This window comes from Lipotes vexillifer, unplaced genomic scaffold, assembly GCF_000442215.2.
Source record: "Lipotes vexillifer unplaced genomic scaffold, Lipotes_vexillifer_v1.1 scaffold71, whole genome shotgun sequence".
In the NCBI taxonomy this organism is placed as follows: domain Eukaryota; kingdom Metazoa; phylum Chordata; class Mammalia; order Artiodactyla; family Lipotidae; genus Lipotes; species Lipotes vexillifer.
In genome coordinates, this window is record NW_006793703.1 from 727,084 (window position 1) to 743,505 (window position 16,422).

Consider the following 16,422-nt stretch of genomic DNA (forward strand, 5'->3'; position numbering starts at 1 on the left):
CCTGGAAATACTAAAAGGGGTTCCAGTGAATCCGACGTAGTCCTCTCTGCCTTTACATCATAGAAGCAACTCACTTTGCCCTTGGCAATTGAGGTCAGTCCTTCCAGGCATCAAATTGACCCCTTTCTCTGCCTGTTGGTTCAGTAGTGTGAGAAGCCCAAAAGAGCTGGTTGACAATCTCTCTTACCCATATAATTTAGTCATTGTTGTATTTTCTGGTGGAAGCATTCCTTCCTGAGTGCCTCTAGACCAAAGTTGTGGGAACAGGAGCGGAACCTCCATAAGTAGTTTTAATAATGAGAAGAGGGACCATTCCTACTTCTAACCCTTGGATTCCCAGACCTATACTTTCTTGTTATTGGAAAAATAAATAAATAAATAACAGCACTATATATTGGTCTCCTGAGTCAAAAGTACCCCAGCACTCCAGCCTTGTACATGTTGTCTCCCAACTGCACCATAGCTGAATCCTGCATCAGCCATTTCACCCGGTAAGTTTCTTGGCCAGCAACACTGTTGAAGAGCATACCATGAATGCGAATAAGAGCTTGAAAAAATCTCCTCGCAACATTTCAGGCAAGGAAAGCAATTCCGTACTCAGAGTGGGTGCAGCACTGCCCCCTCCAGGACGCAAGGCGTCTGGTCGTCTGCTTCTCCACCTGAGCCCGCCCGCGTCTTTCCCCTGCTCTGTTCTGGATCATAGGGGACTGCTCTTTGTACAGTGTTTCCTGGCTCTTGGGGCAGTTATCTTACAGCGGGACAGCAATGGTAAGTAGTTGTAGAATATTTGGCGAGTGGGACAGGGTCTGAGCATGTATGTTATGTGGTCAAATGTAGCCCAGATCTGCAAATCAGTCACTTTGAAACTATCTGTGATGTTTCTATCATAATTGCATTTAGTCTGCTGAAAGTGCACTTTTTTTTTTCCTTCCTAAGATTTCAGGGAATAACAGAATTATTTAAAGACTAAAATGGAGACAATTTTCACATCTTTGGCAAACTTCTCTTAAATGAATTGTCAGATCGACCTCTTTAAAGATTATAATTGTGTGGTAAAATTAAATTAAACAGGTTTTACACTCTTGGCAAAGTTCTCTTAAATGATTTCTTGTCAGATTCAAGCTCTTTAAAGATTATAATTGTGTGGTAAAATTAAACTGAACAGGTTTAACACACTCCTTCAGTGTTTTAGGCTTCTACGTGAGCATGTTGGCCTACCGATAATAAAGGTGACTTCTCACATAGGTTCAGTGCCTGAAACATACAAGTTTTGGGTTCTGATGTCTGTTCCTGGGCATATCAGATAATCTTTAGGCCATGACTGAATGCCTCCTATTTCACCTTCTCCAGATAATGATTATTCTGCTGCCCATTTCACATAAACATATTGAATATCTTCATTAAATAATGTGCTTTCATAATAAGCAGAAGATGAAGGCTAAGTAAAAATTCAGATCTAGAAAGAAGAAACAGTACTAACCCAGATGTTGGGGGGTAGTCATTCTAGCCATGAGACCTCCATAGTTGATACTGACTGCCATCTGTTTTTTTGGGTTTTTTGAGAACATTTTTTTTTTTTTTTTAGTACCAGAAGTCTCTTTTTATTGTTCCTACATTAAAATTATTTGCTGTGCTCTGTATTGGGCCAACTACACGAGGCAAACTACTGTTTTGCAAATTGCGAGGGGGCATGTGTCTGCTAATTCTAGGTCCTCCGTTTCCTCCTGTTGATTCAGGCTCGAGCTAAGGCATTTATATACATTTGGGGGCTTTTTCTGGGGCTCATTCTAGAATGTCTGCTTACTGTGTGTGCAGCTGCGTTCGGCCACTGCCTGCTGCTGACACTGGAAGCCTTGTGGCCTGAGGTTGGGAAGAGAATAGAAGAAACTGATCTTATGAATGTGTCTATGGTTAATTTGAGGAAGAGAATATGCATCTTAGCCCCAAGGAGAATAAACAAATTTTTTTTTAAGTGTAGAAAATTTACTTTAAAAAAAAAAAAATTGAAGTGTAGTTGATTGACAGTGTTTCAGGTGTACAGCAAAGTGATTCGACTATACAAATACATATATATCTATTCTTTTTCAGATTCTTTTCCGTTATAGGTTATTACAAGATACTGAATATAGTTCCATGTGCTATAGAGTAGGTCCTTGTTTATCTATTTTATGTATAGTAGTACGTGTCTGTTAATCCCAAATTCCTAGTTTATCCCTACCCCCCTTCCCCCTTTGGTAACCATAAGTTTGTCTTCTATGTCTGTGAGTCTATTTCTGTTTTGTAAATAAGTTCATTTGTATCATGTTTTTAGATTCCACATATAAATAATATCATATGATGTTTGTCTTTGTCTGCCTTACTTCACTTAGTGTGATAATCTCTAGGTCCATCCATGTTGCTGCTAATGGCATTATTTCATTCTTTTTTATATCTAGGCAGTATTCCACTGTGTGTATACACACACACACACACACACACACACACCATATCTTCATCATGCATTCATCTGTCAGTGGACATTTAGGTTGCTTTCATGTCTTGGCTATTGTAAATAGTGCTGCTATGAGCATTGGGGTACATGTACCTTTTCAAATTATAGTTTTGTCTGGGTGTATGCCCAGGAGTGAGATTGCTGGATCATATGGTAACTCTATTTTTAGTTTTTTAAGGAACCTCCAAACTGTTCTCCATAGTGGCTGCACCAATTTACATTCCCACCCGCAGTGCAGGAGGGTTCCCTTCTGACTGCATCTTGAGCAAGCCTGAAGCCACGGTCTTAACCAGCTTTTAGACCAACCAACCATTGCCTCCAGTTTGGCTCAAGTAACTGTAATACCCGTGTCCTCCAATTTTCCAGGTTAAAATGCTTGATGCGTCCATCTGGAAGGTTTTCTCATTTGTGGTAGGGCTTTCAGGTTTTTGGTAAACATGTTCATTGGAGAAAGTATAGAAAATACAGAGAAACACAAAGCATGATGCAGTCACACAATTAAACATTTTGGTATATAGATATCCAATCTTTTTTCAGCTCATACAGATATATAATTATGTTCTTTTTAAATACAGAGTGCCTACAGTTTTTTTTTTACTCAGTTTCGTATTATGGCTAAAAATAAACTATATCAAACATTTTTTCTATGGTATCAAATATTTTTCTACTATGTAATTTCTAATGACTGCATAGTTCTCCACAGTGTGGATATGCCATAATTTATTTAATAAATTAGAGTGTTTAGGAAAAAATCTGTAGTTGAGCAGCTAGAGCCATCCCCTTAAGGTTATTGTAACACATAAAACCCATCCACCCAACTCTTTGACATACACAAATCCTCGAAGGAATGGTTTTTCGTGTGAAATGGTTATAGCTGTCAATCATTTATTCTCCATGTCATGGTTCTGGTGCTCTCTCCAGGTTTTTAGGGGGTGATTATGGATTCCTGTCAAATGAGATGTCTACTATGTATTCAACACGAGGCAGTTTGTATTTTTCTCCATCTATTGCTTTCCCGTCGGAGGAAGTTAAGCAAATCTCTGTGAGGCAAAGGGGAATGGGATAGACGTCTAGTGCTGGCAGCACACGGCAGACGTGCCCGGGTCCCAGAGATCCCGCATAAGTAGATTAGACTGCTACATAAATACATTTGTCTTGATTGTCACATTCCACCCAGGGTTACACCTACATGCGTAAAAATGGCTCCAAGCCTGTTTTTCAAAGGCAGTTTGCCTCCCTTGTTGCTTTTTAACCACCCAGCTCACAGGCATTTTTTGTGTTATAGCTATCAAAGATGATTAAGGGTCTGGGAGAGTTGATGTATAAGGACAGATTAAGAAAACTAAATATTTACAACTTGACTGAGTGATAGCCAAGGGGAAGATACTATAACTGTCTGCTGGGCTCAAATCATGGAAGAGATATTGTTTTGCTTTCCCCAGTAACTCAATTTTAGGGATATCTAAATTCAGAGAAAGTTTTCTGAAGATGACATCACTTATGCTAACTAGATAATTGTGTCAGTTGAAATTACATTTCGCTGCTTACTAGCAGAAACTTGGAATAGCAGTGGCTTAAACAAATAAGGTTTCATTTTCTCTCCTATATCATGAAACCTGGAAATGTATCGTCTGGGGCCGTGTGGCAGTTCCATGATGTCATCGGTGCCCCCATGCCCTCCTGTCTTTGGCGCCATTATTCTCAGCATGATATTCATACTCAGGGTCACCTGATATTTGAAGAAGAGCTACCACAGCTTGACTTACCTTGGCTGAATTCCAGAAAGGGGAAGGCAAAAGAGGTCCCTGCCAGCTAAGACTGCTTGGAAGAACTTTCTCGGAAGCCCATTTCCTGATTCCAGTTTATATCTTATTGACCACCGCATCAACAAGAGGGGCTGGGAAATTGAGCAGGGTTTTTGGTTTGGTTGATTTTGTTTTTACGTTGGGTACCTTGCTTACCACAGCGATATCAAGGTCCTTTGACTGAGAAGGCATGGGAACATGGCTGCCAGGTAGGCAACTGGTGGTTTCTGTCACAATGACTTACCTCTTAAAGATTCTGAGAAGTCTGGACTCTGAGACACAGTGACATTTGCTATGATGTTCCATTTGTAAAACTAGCCCTCGCGATCTAATTTATTTACTTCTCGTCACTCATCTATTTCAGTTTATTTGTCACAGCATACCCTGGGTTGATGCTAAATAAACCAGCCATCTCAGCAGAACTAAGAATAATAACTACAACTTACCAGCTTTTACCCAGTTCCATGCACTGTGTTATGCACTTCACATCACCTGAATGGTTTGCTTCAAAATACTCCACGCGGGATGCAGAGTAGATATGGATAAATGAAATAATACTCACCATGAGTTGCTAATAATTGAAGCTGAGCAATGGCTATATGGAAGTTTGTTATTATTTATATCCTCTTCTCTCTCCTTTTGTAATAACGGAAATTTTCCCAGTAAAGATCTTTAAATCACCTCATCTACATCTTACATTATTTCATATGAGGTCGGTACTATTACCCCTAGCTAACAGTGCTCAGGGCAGTTAAGCAGCATCACACAGTGAGTGAGTGGCAGATTTAGGATTCAGACCCAGGTCTGCCTGACTTAGAAGCCTGTGCTCTAACCCTTATTATTCAAAGAAAGCATGCTTCCCCGAAAAGGAGACTAAACCTTGTCAGAAATGTAGATTTTCCGGCCCCACCCAAGCCCTATTACAGGACCCCCGAATAAGGTTTATTTGCACACCCGGGGTTCCCATGCTCTGTCCACTGCACTGTTACTGCCTTCGTAGCCACAACTTAGCCAACTCAATCGTGAGTTTCCCATAAAAAATGTTACCCTCTGTTGAAGCAAGAAGCGTTATCATGAGTCACTACTTGGTAGCATTTAATAATAATTGAATAGGCATTTAATTCAGAGCAGTTAACCTCTTTCAACCTTGAGTGTCTGCTGTAGTGCTGAGCACTAAATGCCTGTGTGTCAATTAAGCACCATTCTGACTATGTGTCAGCTGCTAATAATCACTGCTTGCTTGAAACTTGGTTTGGTTTGATCTATTGAAATAACGCCCTTGCTTCTATTAACTTAAGGTGTTGTGAGTTTTAAAAGTTTTGGGGCTTAACAGAAAACTGTTCAGCTACCTGTTCTACCTTCCGGCAGCATCATCTCTGCTTACCCACCTCTGTATAACTTTCCTGAAAAGACATGATTTTTCTCCCTAACATCTTCAGTCATCTTGTATCATTTCAGCCCTGTTTTTGAAAGAAAGAGAACTATGGGTTAGTTCTTGTGTGTCATGTAGGCAGAACATCAGCCTCCATTTCTCCATCTGTGCCTTGGCTGTGCCATACGGTCTTTAGGATCCCTTCCAATGTCATTCTTCTCTAACCCCACATAACGTGATTTTTCAAGTCCCCCAAAACAAAAACATTATGAAGACACTGGACTGTATGTGAAATCTACTTGATTATTGTTTTTTCAGCCAGTAAAAGGATCCTTCATTGATTCGTACTCGTTTCTCTGTCTGAATAATGAATGCCTTAACACTGTGTAGCTTCCTTGCCTCAGATCCTTGTTAGAACAAGTAAATGAATGAATGAATGAATGAGGCCTGTTATCCATCTCAACTATAATCTGCTTTCTCAAAGAGGCTGCGCCCTCTGCTTTTGAACAGCTTAAAAGATTCTCAAGCTGCCAGGTGAATGTGTTTTATATATTATAATCACCTTCAAACCGTGTATATACTTAACACCCTAAGCTGTTCTTTAACTTCCATAGCAGAAGAGGTAAGAGCAGGCATCAAAGCCATCCCCAGGGACCATCACTGTGTAGGTCAGGCCCATGCTGGTTGAGGGTACAAGCATCAGAGTCACTTCATTCTTCTTCCACGAACTCTTTCTCCTACAAGAGTAATTTTAAGCCAGTTTATGTATAAGGTAATGTTCTCACAAAATTAAACCTAGGAAAAATAGCGTGCTGTAATATAGTGACAATAACAACCATTTTGCTAGACATGCCTTAGAATGTCTTGTCCACCCCTATCTTTTCCATGCTATAAGTAAAGTGTGTTTCTGATTTGTTTTGCAGAGCAGCCTTTGGCAAGGAGTCAGAAGTTCTTATTGGGAACCTGGGTGATAAATTAATCCCTCCACAGGACATCCTCCGTGATGTCAGCGACCTCAAAGCCTTGGCCAACATGCATGAGAGCTTGGAATGGTTAGCAGGTCGAACAAAGTCGGCTTTCTCCAATCTTTCTACATCCCAGAGTAAGTACCAGCAGGGTGGTTCCTGTGGGGACAGCTGAGGAACTATACTGAATACTTTCATTTGAAATGCGAGTGTGTCTACACATCGCCATTAGGGGACATGTCCGAGTTGTTGGAAGATCTGTGCAAGAATTCTGCTTGTGCTGAGCCTCTGGTACTTTGTCATTCTGTGAAAGGAAGTAATCTCAGCTTCCCCATGTGGGGCGTGGGAAGCCAAAAAGGTCCATGTTAACATAGCTTGATGTTAAACCTTAGAAACACCAGATTGTGTAAGATTGAACCACCGTGTCCTAGAACAGAAAGCAATACATTTTGTCCTTCTTACAACTTCTCAAGGGTAGAAACTGTGTCTCAGAGCTCAAAGCTGAGCACGCGGTTGATGTTTTCATTTTAAATGATAGAAAACGAATGAAAAAGTATCTAAAAAGAGAATAATAGAAATGATCAAGTTGCTAGAAAACAGAGACAATGAGAAAAACATTTATTCTGGAAAAGAGATGGCTGGAAGATAACCTCATTATACATTTCAAGGAAATTAAGGAATAGGGTCTGAAGTAAAAATGGGAAACCTTTTTCTATCAAGGACAAATGACCAGTTATTTCAAAAATAATTTGAAAACTTTGGGACACATAGACTTTATTCAATAAGTATAGCACAAATGTTTTTTAAAAGCATTAGTTCAGAAGTGTTAAACAGTTAAAGACAAAGAAAAAATGATATGAAGAAGGAATAAAGGAGATGGGAGATTTGAATGCATGAATAGAGGGACAGAAAACAGGATAGAAAAAAGCAAAATAACAGCAAGAACATGAAAGAAACTGAATCAGCTCTGAAGTTAGTATTAGAGCGAACTGTTAGAAGATTATGAGAAGGAAAAAGCTTGTATTATTTGGACTGTGGACTTCAAAGAAAGTTATTTTTTATCATTGTCTCTTGAAAAGTTATTATTGCTTGATTAACCATGATTTCCAGCCCAGAGAGGGAGAAGATGTGGATGAAATAAACCAGAGTAAATTATGCCCTGAAACGCAGGCCCCACGGGCAGAGTCTAGGAGACCTTTGAATCCTCACTTACTTATGACCTCATGCTGATTGTGTAGCTGTCCTCGGGGTCAACAGGGGGTGAGGAGAGCAGATGGAAGGAGGGGGCTCCTGAGATTATGTATTCTGCTTTAGAAATCTTCAAATATTACTTTTTATTCATACTCTTATTTTTGCACTTTTTAGTATTTAAAATAGTACTTTTAGCTGACGATAAAATTGTACATGTTTATTCTTAGAAATGTATTCACCTACTAAGGATAGTTTGGACTCAGTATCGGGTCTGAGCAGACTCTGCCTAAGTAGGTATCCTTGAGAGGTTTTCAACTTTATAACGACCTCATATCAGGGAACCTGTCACAAGTAGTAGTCAGAATTAGCCATTTTATCTCCCAGACTCATCCGACTCCACCAAAAAAAAAAAAAAAGTCAGCAAGAGCTGACTCCCTTTTGCTAGTTGCAAAATAAACAGCTCTGAAAAAGGACCAGATGCCTCTTTTCCTGGTTTCCTTTGACTCCTGCAAACGTAGTGCTGCTTGGGTTGGTTTGTTGGTCATGATTGGAAGGAGTCCTCTCGTTCGGTGGGCCATCAAAGTCCAGTATTTCATAATGCAGTCTCTTATTCTGGCAGCACAGCCTCCCAGATTTCTGTTCTGTCCATCCTAAAAGAGCTCCACGAGGCAAAATAGGACACAGCCTCCACAGCAAGCCACTGAGCGATTCACACAGTCTAACCTGGCTTCAGCAGTTCTCAAAAAGAGAAAGATGCTCTGTGAGTTATGGTCAACTTTGTAATTGCACCATTTACCTGTTCCGTTCGCGTCACCGAGAGTCCCTAGTACAGCTGATGTCTAATTCACGTCTTCCAGCACCTCTGTTATTCTGACAAAGACCTCTTGTACCATGCCCATTAATACCTCTCATGTGCTCAGTTCCATTTTATAGGCTATACCCTCTCAGTTCCTTTCAGGGTGATTATTCCAGCCAGTGAGTGATTTAAGCGACTGTTAGCATTTTGACCATCAGTGCAAAACCCAAGTGAACTGTAATCGCTACTTACGTTGTCTTTGTAAAAACAGAGCATCCAGCAAACCTGGTTTATTCTGCTAACAACATGCCTTGCTCACCCACACGGGGCTATTCTTTGAATTCCCAGGAGGGATGCCCACTGATGTTTATAATTTGAACAAAGCAGGGAATGGGTTACTTTGATTGCTGCATGTCAGTGTGACTTTAGAAAGGGAATAAAGGACAGCTCTTTATTATTCTTTTGAAAAGTGAACCAAATGATTACCTCAACAAAAGTGTTGCCAAGTCTGGAGACTCGATAGCATGAAGAAAATACCAGACTGTTGTCTAGCACTCATAGAGACTCAGGATGGGGAAAAGGCAAGAAAAGAAGCGAAGAATTTTCTTTTCTTGTCCACATCCTTTAACTATTTGGTATGGTAAATGCCATGCTTTCTTATAATTAAGAAGCTACTAATAGAATGGAATGGAGGAAGTTTGCAGAAAATTATTTTCATAGTAGAAAATCTCCTTAGATATTAATAGCAGTATTCTCCTCTACCTGAAATATCTCATGTCATAGTGAAGAGAATATTGCATTTTAGTGGCAGAGCATGGCTGGCCACTTGCCCAGGAGATAAGAGTTGACCATTTTTTCAAAGGCAGTTTTTCCATCTCTTTTAGTATTTGCCTAAGCATCACTCTGTGTTCTTTACATTTAAAAGAGTCTCCTCACCTCCTGTAGATCCTCACTACACCAAAGGCACTGCTCTTACTTTCACAGTCCATGGTTCCTGCTCCATTTCTCCTGGTATTCCCCTGCTCAGCCTTCCTTAAACCTGTTCTATTTAAGATTCTTTCTGTTGAAAGTCACAGCCCAATTAAAAGAAAAAGAGTGTATCGATTTATAAAACTGGTAAATCAAAAGACTTCAGGTGTGGCTGGATCCAGAGGTTCACAAGATAATACCATGTAACAGACATGTTTACACACCTGCTCTCTCTCCCCCACTTTCTCTGTTTTTGGTGTATTCCCTTTATTGCTTTCTGTCTCAGGTAAGACCTTTTCGTATGGTAACATCCTTGGTTACCAGCAGCCCCAAAATTATTTGATCCCAGACAAAAAGAGCACTTTTGCCAGCAACTCCTGAAACAGTCCTAGAGAAGACTTGGATTGACCTAACTTGACCTCCTCTCATGGGTCTCTCAGGTTCTCTCTGTATATGCCTAGTTTTCTGACTCTTTACCCACAACTCATGACTCAGTCTCCCACTCCCACTTCTAGCGTGTCTTTATGTTCAGGGTCTGTTTTAACAAATATGCTTTCAGTGCAAGGAAGTTGAGCAGGATCATATGTAGCGTTGGGCATTCAGGATCTAGGCTGATACATATTTTCTCTCATTGATCACAATTTCAACCTTGTAGTAAAGGCACGGAATAGTATCTGTAATATCTGCTGTTTGTAACAATACTAAATAAGAAGTCTGAGATTAACTATTATGGTTAAGAAAATTCTCAGCAAATTGTGACCTAGATAAAAATTAAGAGTGTATTCAATTGGAACACTAATGATTTTCTTTTGTATTTTATCCTTTTGTTTTAAGGATGTGTTGCCTTTAAAAATAGCGTACAGAGAACTTGAAGGGGGCTCCAGAGCTTGTTTTGACTGCATTTGCTTCCTCAAGGGGGCGCCTCCTCTCTTTCTCGGATTCTCCAGGGTTAGAGAATCTAAAACTTCCTTGATTATATATTCTGCTCTTTAAGTAACCTTACCATCGAGGAGGTCATCTGTTTTTTTATTAAAGTCCCTTTACTTCAGTCTAAACCTCTTCTGTCCTATTCTTCAGAAATTAAATGTTGAAATATTTTTTCTATGAAATACTTTAATGAGTCTGAAAACATTTCCCTGGTCTCTACCTGCCCATCTCTGGATATTAAAAACTTTTGGCCCGAGTGTCCCACCCAGTCTCTGAGTCCAGGGCAACCAAATCTAGCAGAAGTAGGAGCCCAGATCAGGCCCAAGTTTGCTTATACTCTCTCGGATGCTGGTTTGACTGTTAGCCTTTGTGAATGTGGCCCATGTTGCAAGTTCCTTCAACACCAGCTGTATCCCCTTCTGGCTCCCTCAGCTCCTGTTACCGCAGTTCTTGCTGTGCCCACGTGCATTGATAATAAAAAGTCATACCGTAATCTTTTTTTTTTTTTTTTTGCAAAACCACAGGGTCAAATAAATCTCATAATTTTGGTTCCTGGAATTGGTTCATGAATTGCAGTATTAGTTATGCAGTCATTTATATACTTCTTTTTTTTTATTGTGGTAAGATATACATAACATCAAACATACCACTTTAACTGTTTTTAAGTGTGCAGTACAGTAGAGTCGTGTGAACTCTGTATTTATTACTATGCAGCAGATCTCTGGAACTTTTTCATCTCACATAACTGAAACTCTGTACCCACTGAACAATAAATACCATATTTCCCCCTCTCCCCCAATCCCTGGTAACCACTTTCCACTTTCCATTTCTATGGGTTTGACTACTTTTAGATGCCCCCTTATAAGTGGAATCGTGCAGTATTTGTGTTTTTGTGACTGGCTTATTTCATGTAGCCTAATGTCCTCAAAGTGTTATGGCATATGACCGGATTTCCTTCTTTTTTAAGGCTGAATAATATTCTGTTGTATGGATATATGACATTTTCTTTATCCAGGCATCTGTCAGTGGACATTCAGATTTCACCCACCTCTTGGCTATTGTGAATAATGCTGCAGTGACACATAAGTGTGCAAATTATACTTCTTTCTTAAAGCAGAACTATTATTAGGGATCTTAGAAATCATCTGGTCTAACTCAGATGTTTTGCACATGGAGGAATCAAGGCTTCAGAATGGTCACTCTGCATGTCTCTGCCTGAACTGGTATGGAAACAAGCCCTCAAATTGCCACTTTAATTTTCTCTCTACTACATCATTGTCTTGACCATTACCAAGGTTAAGTACTGGCAGTGATAACAGTTCCATTCATACCCTATTCCTATTAAACCATCCAGAAAGGTCATCATATTTTTTTTTTAATGAAAGCACTTTAATGCCTACAGTCAACTAGTGATCATTTCTGATCATCGTCTTGTGTGTAACCAGACTTTCTGTGCTTTAAATATATGGAACTATTGCACATATCCCCTTTTGAATTTCATCTTAGTTGTAATAAAATATCTTATTAATTTTTCTCCCTCTTTTTTTGTTCTACAAATATTATCCAAGTTAGAAACCCTACCTGTCTTGTTATCATGTTAACAGAATATCTTCTAGCTACTGCACTCTCCTGTGGCAGCAGCCACTAACCTTGTGTGGCTATTTACATTTAAATTAATTTAAACTAACTGAAATGTAAAATTCATTTGCTTAGTCACACTAGCCACATTTCAGATGTTCAGTGACCACTGTATTAGCGAGTTTGTAGAACATTTCCATCATCACAGAAAGTTCTGTTGGATTGTGCTATAGATCAACACTTAGGTCGCTACTGATAAAGTTCTGAAATAATGCCAGTTCATACAGTTAGCTTTTTGAAACATACTTGAAATGTCCACCTAGTTATATCAAGACATGGATAAATACTTTACTTGCTCAGTCTCCAAATCCCCTGACAGAGAAGTATGTGTTAGGCCTGGCTTTGTCCAAAATTTTTTCTATTGATGCTAAAGGGAAAAGGGTTTAGTGGTCAAATACACTTGAGACACATTAGGTTAAAGAACATTAAATATAGTTCCTGCACACAGTAAACCTTTTAAAGTCTTTTTGTGTCATCGGAGTAATTACAGCAATGCAGTGTTTCCCAAACTTCTTTATCAATGGAATTCTCTCACCCCAGAGCATTTTACAGGACTTTTCTTTTATGGAACAACTTCTGGTAAACACTGTCCTATGCTATATTTATATAATTTGTTCAGAATCGTTTATTTCTCACAGCATAGGCACAAGATAGGGCATATGCTTCACTACTGCAGGAATGTAATCTCATATTATTGGCAGATTTGCACACCATCAGATGACTTCTGTTGCAATTTGGTTATTTTATTACTTGATTGAATTATTTTTAGAAATGTTCAAGTCAGCCAATATGAAATGACTATGGCTTCTTTTTTGCTTGTTTCAAACCTGGCTGCTGTCCAATCGTTACACTTCCCTCACAGTTCTCAAAGATTCCATCTACTAATGTAATTCCACACCTCAGTTCACGGATGAATGTTAATATGTCCAGAGATTGATTTTTTAAGGAACATTTTAATTTAGAATACTTCCAGATTTTGAGTAAAGTTGCAAAGGTAGTACAGAATTCCTATGTATCTCATACCCAGTTTTCCCAGTTGTTAACATCTTACATTTGTCGGAACAGATGAACCAATATTGATACATTATTATTAACTAAGGTCCATATTCATATTTCCTTAGTTTTTATCTGATGTCCTTTTTCTGTTCCAAGATCCCATCTCTAGGATATAATAATACATTTAGTCATTGTCTCTTTAGGCTCATTTAGACTGTGAAAGTTTCCTAGACTTTCCTTGTTTATGATGACCTTAACAGTTTTTTTTGTTTGTTTGTTTGTTTTGGTTTATTTTGTTGTTGTTGTTTTTTGCGGTACGCGGGCCTCTCACTGTTGTGGCCTCTCCCGTTGCAGAGCACAGGCTCTGGATGCGCAGGCTCAGCGGCCATGGCTCACGGGCCCAGCCGCTCCACGGCATGTGGGATCCTCCCGGACCGGGGCACGAACCCGTGTTCCCTGCATCGGCAGGTGGACTCCCAACCACTGCGCCACCAGGGAAGCCCTCGACCTTAACAGTTTAAAGGAATACTGGTCAGATGTTTCGCAGAATGTCCTTCAATATGGGTTTGTCTAATCTCTTTTCATGATTAGACAGGGCTGGTGGGTTTGGGGAAGGAAAACCGCAAAGATAAAAACATTCTCATCGCATCTATCAAGGATAACTCCTATCAATGTGACTTATCACTAGTGATGTTCTGGGATTGATTTTTATGCCTCCAATTCATGTAGTCCCCTCTAGACAGTTCCTTCTGAACTCTAGATCGACTTTGCACTTTCCCACCGCAAACTGCTTTTGTCTCTCTTTCTAGTGACCATTTTTTAACATGATGAATGCATCTATTATAAGCCCAATGTTTGGACAAGTTGAATAGCTGCTTAAAAAAATAGTCGTCCTCCACCTTAAACAATTATGCAGTTGATAAAGATTATAATCTTGTGGGTCTGAAAGGCCTATGGAAGGAGATGTTTTTTCTGCCCTGAGCCACTTGATTCGGGCCTGCACCTACTTCTTAGTTGCCACATGTGCTAAACAATCCTTAGTAAATGTATACAAACATATTAATTTCAGACAAAACCATGCTGAGATTAAAAGAGCCATCTGAATTTTTCTTCACCCAAAATAAAGTTTTATTTTAACCCATTTACATTAGGTCCTTCTAATGTGCAGTGTTGACTCAAAACCCACTTACAAGTGAAACTTATTTCCTAACAAATGTCCTTTTAGAGTAGCAATTCTCAAAGTTAGCTGCATGTCAATTGTAATCAGTTGGGGAGTTTTAAAAAATACTGATGCTGGGCCCCACTCCTAATGATTTTCATTTAATCGTTCCAAGGTGTGGCCTGGGCATCCCCAAACCATTCACATCAGAGGTTGAGAACCACTGTCCTAAAGGATTGGTTCTCATCCTTGGCTTATAATAGGATGACCTATTGAGCTTCCAGTCAGGCTCTCTGCGGGAGATGCCCAGAGTACCGTGCTTTCAAGAGTCTCCTCAGGCAATTTCAACAAACAGCCAAGGTGGAGACCCACTGATTTTTGAGCCCTCCAGAATTTCTTCTTTAATTTCTAGAGCTCTTATGTTTGGGAAATGCTTTATAGTTATTTTGCCAGTTCTAGTCTCAAAAGTTTGGGGTTAACATGACTTCCCACTTTACAGACAAGAACAGCAGGCTCAGAGTGTTGTAATTCGTGTCTATGCTAGAGTCAGGACAGCTGCCCACTTCTGCTTAGCAGTTCCTAGTTAGCCAAACTGTCCCCCAGGTCTGATTAAAAATAAAAACCTTCCTCTTACCTTTTTCAAATCAGTGAAATGAGAAGGGCACAGGAATCAGTGTCTCTCTTAACACAAAAGGCTGTGATTGCCAAACCAATTGAATGAATGTGGAAGTGTTTACAGGTCAATTATATCACTGAAAGTAAAGATGGACAAGGTCCAGGTGTCTGGACACCCCCCATCCCTCAAATATATGGTTTCTTCACCAACCAGGAGGCCTTTATACATTGCCAACTATGATTTAACATTTTCTAGAAGGTGGAATAGGAATTGAATATGAATAGAGCTCTCTATCGTGGGCTTTTTCTGCCCTAATGGCAAATGGAAGATAAAATGCAGCCCCCCACCCCCTCCCCTTGCTGTTTGTTTTTCTGCCTTGACACAAATGAGAATAAAAATATCCCTAGACAAGATCTCCTGGGACATTGTCCCATTTCAGCTTTGCTTTTGTCAAACCATTAAGCCAGAATTTTTCTGTCATGATTTCATCTGATTATTTTTAATTAAAACTCCGTGTATGGTAATTTCTCTCCTGCTCTGGTATTTACAAGTTTCAAATATTTGTAGACTGTTATCAGACAGCACCTCCTCAGCAGTTGCTTAGCCTGACTACATATTTAGTGTCTCGAATCCTCTTTTCGAGGTTGGGTTTTCTCTGCCATAATCATTTTTTGGTCTTATTCGTTGTCATTTTCTTCAGCTGACTCTCATTCTGTGGTTTCACTCTTACCATTCCTCTTCCTCAATTGGTGACAACTTCCAAGTTCATTGTCATTGGTTAGTTTCATGAGCGTACTGTTTACTAAGAAAATTATCTTAGCATTTGGAATAGTACCTTGTTCAGGGCTTTGCCACCTACTGTCCAATCTGGAATTTGTTTTGATCTTATCTAATTGACACAACTTCTACTTTTGTGTGAGCCTTTATCGCTTTTTTGAAAAGTGTCCAAATACACTTCCATGTTGTACCAGTTTCCGAGTTAATCGTATGTTTTGTAGGAATGAAAACACTAAAGGACAATTTTATGATGATTCAGTTTTGTTCATTTTCAGTCTTAATTGTACTCTGTTGTTACTTATAAGCTGATCGAAATGCATCTTCATGAAGAAAGACTTGTGTGGAAAGTCCCTGCGCTCAGTGTTCACCTGGTTGTTCTTAGGAACTTTCTGAGACCCATGTTGTTACAAACAATGGAGATGCTGGTTATTCTCTCACTTTATAAGGAAAAACATCTGGACCCCCCCAGCTCCTTCTCCACATTGCTGTACTCTGCACTGTTACTACTGACTATCATCCAAGCTTCAGGCTGACCCGTGCGGTTCCCATGTTCCTTTCTTCTTAGCACATCTTGAGTACTGATAACATGGGTTAGTCCCCTTTTTAAACATTTCTTATTTTTTTCCCTTTCTTCTCATTGAATACCCTCACATGGCTCCTAGATCGTGGTCATTTTGCCTCCCTCTAAACCTCTGTGTTCTTTTAATTCATAGACTCTTT

The 16,422-nt window shown here is 39.6% G+C and overlaps 1 protein-coding gene across 2 annotated transcripts in view; it reads left to right on the plus strand.

The window, feature by feature from the left end:
- The window catches only part of EXOC4 (exocyst complex component 4), an 839,136-nt gene that overhangs the window by 710,578 nt on the left and 112,136 nt on the right, over nt 1-16,422 (plus strand). For both annotated transcript variants that reach the window (XM_007466566.1, XM_007466567.1), the window contains one exon: nt 6,592-6,770. In XM_007466566.1, the coding sequence (XP_007466628.1) occupies nt 6,592-6,770 (179 nt within the window). The remainder of the gene's footprint in view (nt 1-6,591; nt 6,771-16,422) is intronic.